At 41.2% G+C, this 5,057-nt stretch overlaps 1 protein-coding gene across 1 annotated transcript; it reads left to right on the top strand.

Annotated features, from left to right (window-relative positions):
- The first annotated feature begins 244 nt into the window (after positions 1 to 244).
- Positions 245 to 4,726, top strand: LOC102917662 (olfactory receptor 2T29-like). The gene is made up of 3 exons (XM_016003442.3): positions 245 to 270; positions 1,840 to 2,642; positions 3,197 to 4,726. Exon 3 carries the CDS (start codon positions 3,315 to 3,317, stop codon positions 4,269 to 4,271), a length of 957 nt encoding a protein of 318 aa, XP_015858928.1. The 5' UTR covers positions 245 to 270; positions 1,840 to 2,642; positions 3,197 to 3,314; the 3' UTR covers positions 4,272 to 4,726.
- The last annotated feature ends 331 nt before the right edge of the window (positions 4,727 to 5,057 follow it).

The raw sequence follows: 5,057 nt of genomic DNA, 5'->3' as shown, positions 1-5,057 counted from the left end.
TAGTCCAGGCTATGGTTAATACTGGCGATGACTTTCCACTTTAACAAAACTGAAGGGTAAATGAGCTTGTGGCAGAGGTTTCTGTCACCATCCCTGGCTCACTTAGTAACATTCTTCCTTAAAGTGCCACAGGGGAGTTATTAACACAATCTTTATCCAGGAATGAGCAGGGTCCAGCCAAGGATGATGTCACTTGCCTCCTGTTCCTTCTGCACTTAACCAGCTACTGACCCTTGACTCATATGACCCAGGCTGCAGCTTCATCTGATGGTGAGTAAACCTGACAGGAGAGAATGCCCAGTACAGGGTGGACCCTAGACAGTCTGTTTGTTCTTCAAGGGGTTTGTTTTTATCATTTATTGTCTAATTTTTATGTGGAGCAATAAGTTCTGTCTTCTTTTTTCTTGTTTTTGGCTTTTTTGAAACAAGATTTTTTTCTGTGCAGCCCTGGCTGTCCAGAACTTGCTTTGTAGACTAGGATGGACTTGCAGTCCGAGATCTACCAGCCTCTGCCTCCCTAGTGCTAGATTAAAGATGTGCACTACCACACCCAGCATCTTCCTAAAATTTCCCTTAAGTGCTTTCTTACTGAGAATTTTTCCAAGTTAAGAATGAATGGAGCAGCCGGGCGGTGGTGGCGCACGCCTTTAATCCCAGCACTCGGGAGGCAGAGGCAGGCGGATCTCTGTGAGTTCGAGGCCAGCCTGGTCTACCAAGTGAGTTCCAGGAAAGGCGCAAAGCTACACAGAGAAACCCTGTCTCGAAAAAACCAAAAAAAAAAAAAAAAAAAAAGAATGAATGGAGCAATATATGTCACAAACACACACACACACACACACACACACACACACACACACACACACACACACACACAAGATTTGCCCTGATTTCAACGCAGGTCCCCTGCTCTAGTCTCACACTGGCTAGGATTGTAGTAGGCATTTGCTAACACAACCACCCTTCCTTATGTATTTTTAGCATTCATGTTAAAAATCATTAGTTACAAAATTGTCTCTTTTGTAGTTGATTTCATTTCAAGTGTGGGCAATATTTGAGTGTTAGAGTAATGCAAACAATTGTTTAAATATTGTTCATGTCTTATCATATGAAACAGATTGTGGGTGATCTAAACACAAACTATACATTTTCCTAGGGAAATTGTGTTTCACATAGAACCCACGCAGGTACCCACTCTGTGCCTACTCATAGGTTAAGCATTCATGCTGTATGTTATTGGGTGATGTGAGGCAGATCCCCTGAGACCCTGAGCTTCTCCACTGTAAGGAAAACACATGGTGACTCCTATGGAAGCACAGGGTGGTTCAGGGATGCTGCTGGCTGGGGAAGATGCTTTGTCATTTCTCTGGGTTCACTGTGAGTAATACCCAGTGTTAACATGCACCAAGCTCTTCACATGAAATCAAACTCACAGAATGTGTAAGGGCAAGCCAGCTGCTGGTCCTGTGCCTTGTACAGACTCAACCTTCCTGATCTCCCTGCTCTCTGGGTGCCTTGATGCCAGTGTTCCCCATTTAACAGAGTGTGCCACCTTCCCAGCATACCTCCTGCCCCTCACCTGGCCCTGACCTCCACTCACCCAGCAAACACTGGGCAGGGATTCTCATAGACTGTGGCAACCTCCCTGGTCCCTCTTCACTGTGTCCACAAATATGAATTAAGTCAGCAGGTAACCTTAAGGTGAATGAGGAAAGCTTAAGTTTTAGAACATGTGTAAGTATCCTTTCATGAATAAGCCTTCTTAAAATGGAAATTATTCATATGTCTTCTTATCCTTCACTTATTGTCTGTCTCTGTATCTCTGTTCATCTCCTCCCATAGGTCTCAGGTTTTTCTGACATTTATTTGAAGGCATCAAGAATCTGGCTGTGTCCTCTGCTCCATCAGCAGTTTGGCAGAACATGGTCCTTCGAGGACTTCAGTTTCAAGTGTGTTTTGTGTTTTTGTTTTTAGAATCTTGACAAAGATTAAAATGATCCTGAGATTCGTGATTGTTGTCTCAGCAGCCCCTCCCTTTAACTAACGCTAACATCTCAGAAAGAGGAGACTTCATTTCCTTCCTATTGCTAAGAGCTATCAAAATGCAGTATCTACCAGTCAGAATTTTTTTTAAAAAACCTTACATATCTCCTCTCCTTGAGAACTAACTGTGGAAGAGGCATTCACTGAGCCTTGTCTCAAAGGCTGGCTACATTGTGTCTGCTGCTGTTTGTCACTGTGTTGTACCTGTTTAAACATTCAAATATAATTTACATGTCTACTATTTTCCCAGCACAGATGGACACTAAACTTGTTTAATGAAATCAAAGTTAATGTGTCCTTGAATATAAAGACAGACAGAAATAAACAAATACATATGTATATATGTTTGCCTCTAACACAGAGGCAGGCTGTGAGCATGGAGCTGGTAGAATGCTGAACTACTCTCAGGAACATCTCATGGCTGTGTTCTCTATAATTCTCAAACTCCTTGAAGAAGTGGCTGACAGTCCGTAGAGAGCTGCTGCCACAGCCTGGCCTGGCAACCAGCAGTGACTGCTGAATCCTCTGCCTCCTGCTTAAGTTTAGAGTCAATGGTGGACCCTGTGAGGAGATCAACTTGGTGAAGCAGAGACCAGGAAAAGGTGAGAGTTCCCATTATCTCAATCCAACCAGCATTGGATGAGCAAGCATGTTCTATGTATTATATCTACAGTTTCATATGACTATGTTTATATGAATGAATATGTAAAGAGGATAATCTTTAAAAACAATCATTTATCAAGAAACTTCAAACTCAATTTTAATTAGACTATTGCATTTTTTCAGTTAATATCTTTTACAGTATAATTTTTAAAACAACATTCTTCAATGAACACTAAAATGGAGAGGGTATTTCAATGTGTTAATATTATAAACAACTCTGAAATGATTAAGATAACTTTATTCATTAACTTTCTAATAAAGTGTCTGTTTGATTATGGGCATTTGTCTTTCACTGGATTTTTGTCTCTTTTGGTCAAAATTCACACCTTCTGTTAGTAGCCAAAAATTATCATGCAAATTTCAAGAACTTATTAACAGAGGTCACTATTATTCATCAAGAGCATGACCATGGACTATGGTAGCTCTACTTTGAGTTATGATCTATCTAACCACAGATGTGAATTCCTACTTTTTTTAAATCTTTAAATTACAGTTAGATTATCATCCTCAGAACTAAAGGCCCAAGGAACTTTAATAGTATACTAGGATTGTGGTCATATCAGTAAGCAGCCACTAACCACAAAGCATTATCGATTGCCTTGGAGACACACATGGACATCAACACCTGGATGAGCAACTACACTGGACAGTCAGATTTCACGCTGGTGGGATTCTTCAGTCAATCCAAACACCCTGCTCTGCTTGCTGTGGTCACATTTCTGGTTTTCCTGATGGCCTTGTCTGGGAATGCCCTCCTGATCCTTCTAATAATCTCTGACAACCGCCTCCACACACCCATGTACTTTTTCATCAGCCAGTTGTCCCTCATGGACATGATGTACATTTCTGTCACTGTGCCCAAGATGCTCATGGACCAGGTCCTTGGAAGCCACAAGATTTCAGCTGTAGCCTGTGGGATGCAGATGTTTCTCTATGGGACACTAGCAGGATCAGAATTTTTCCTTTTGGCTGCCATGTCTTATGACCGCTATGTGGCCATCTGCCATCCACTCCGTTATCCTGTCCTTATGAACCGTAGAGTGTGTCTCCTCCTGATGTCTGTCTGTTGGTTCCTGGGATCCTTGGATGGCTTCATATTCAGCACTGTCACCATGACCTTCCCATTCTGTGGATCCCATGAGATCCATCACTTCTTCTGTGAGATCCCTGCTGTGACAAAGCTCTCCTGCTCAGACACCTGGCTCTATGAGACCCTCATGTACCTGTGCTGTGTGCTCATGCTTCTCATCCCTGTGACAGTCATCTCAAGCTCCTATTCATCCATCCTCCTCACTGTTCACAGGATGAAATCAGCAGAGGGCAGGAAGAAGGCCCTGGCCACCTGCTCCTCCCACATGACTGTGGTCATCCTCTTCTATGGTGCTGCTGTCTACACCTACATGCTCCCTGCCTCCTTCCACACCCCTGAGAAGGACATGACGGTGTCTGGGTTTTACACAATACTCACCCCTCTATTGAACCCACTGATCTACAGTCTGAGGAATAAGAATGTCACAGATGCCATGAAGAAACTGTTTGGTGTGGAACCCTCTTTTAAGATACAGTAAAGTAAGTAATTTGGAATGAACAGTTTCTTCTCCTTGTCTCTGCACATCTGTTGATCTATGTCTCATGCTGATGTTATTCCTCATCCAGTATGTCTGATTGTATAGCCAGCCCTTTTGAAGAATTCTTTCTCTATTCTGAAAATTTCTTCATTGATATACTCCTTGTACATTCAAAATCTTTAATTGTGTCCTGCAAATGTCACATTTTTGAAGTTGATAGTGGTTGTTTAATTTTGTGTGACAATAGTCTTCTCATTGAAAAGTTGTTATACTGAGGAATAATTAGTCGTGTGGTATTCAGCTGTTAAATGATAGAGTGAGTAGGAAGTCAAGTGGTTAACGATGTTAAAAATATGTGAATGAAGATAAATGACATATTGAATTAATTCTGTGTAATTTCTTGATAATTTATGTACAGTTGAAATTAGATAAAATAAAGATCAAGATATAGCTTTATTCCTTCAGCCCCTGTATCATTATATAGTGAAAATAATCATTAAAAGAAATTAAAACCTAGATCGTATAAGTGGCTGGTAAGGCTTCAAATAGTCAGTGTTGCTATATTTGTGTATAAATGTACTCATGTGTTTCTCAAAACCAAACATAGCTCTCAATTATGGGAATGCAGTATAGCTTATTCTTGAGTCTATTGTTAGTGACCATGGCCCAGGAACATGGACTCAGGTTGCCCCAGTGACGTGGTCCAAAGTTTCATAGAAAGTTACAAAACACACACAAGTCACAAGTCAAAACTCAAGGTATTATTCAACAACACTTTTGGAGACA

Source organism: Peromyscus maniculatus, chromosome 8, assembly GCF_049852395.1.
Source record: "Peromyscus maniculatus bairdii isolate BWxNUB_F1_BW_parent chromosome 8, HU_Pman_BW_mat_3.1, whole genome shotgun sequence".
Classification (NCBI taxonomy): domain Eukaryota; kingdom Metazoa; phylum Chordata; class Mammalia; order Rodentia; family Cricetidae; genus Peromyscus; species Peromyscus maniculatus.
This window is presented reverse-complemented; position numbering and strand designations above follow the sequence as displayed.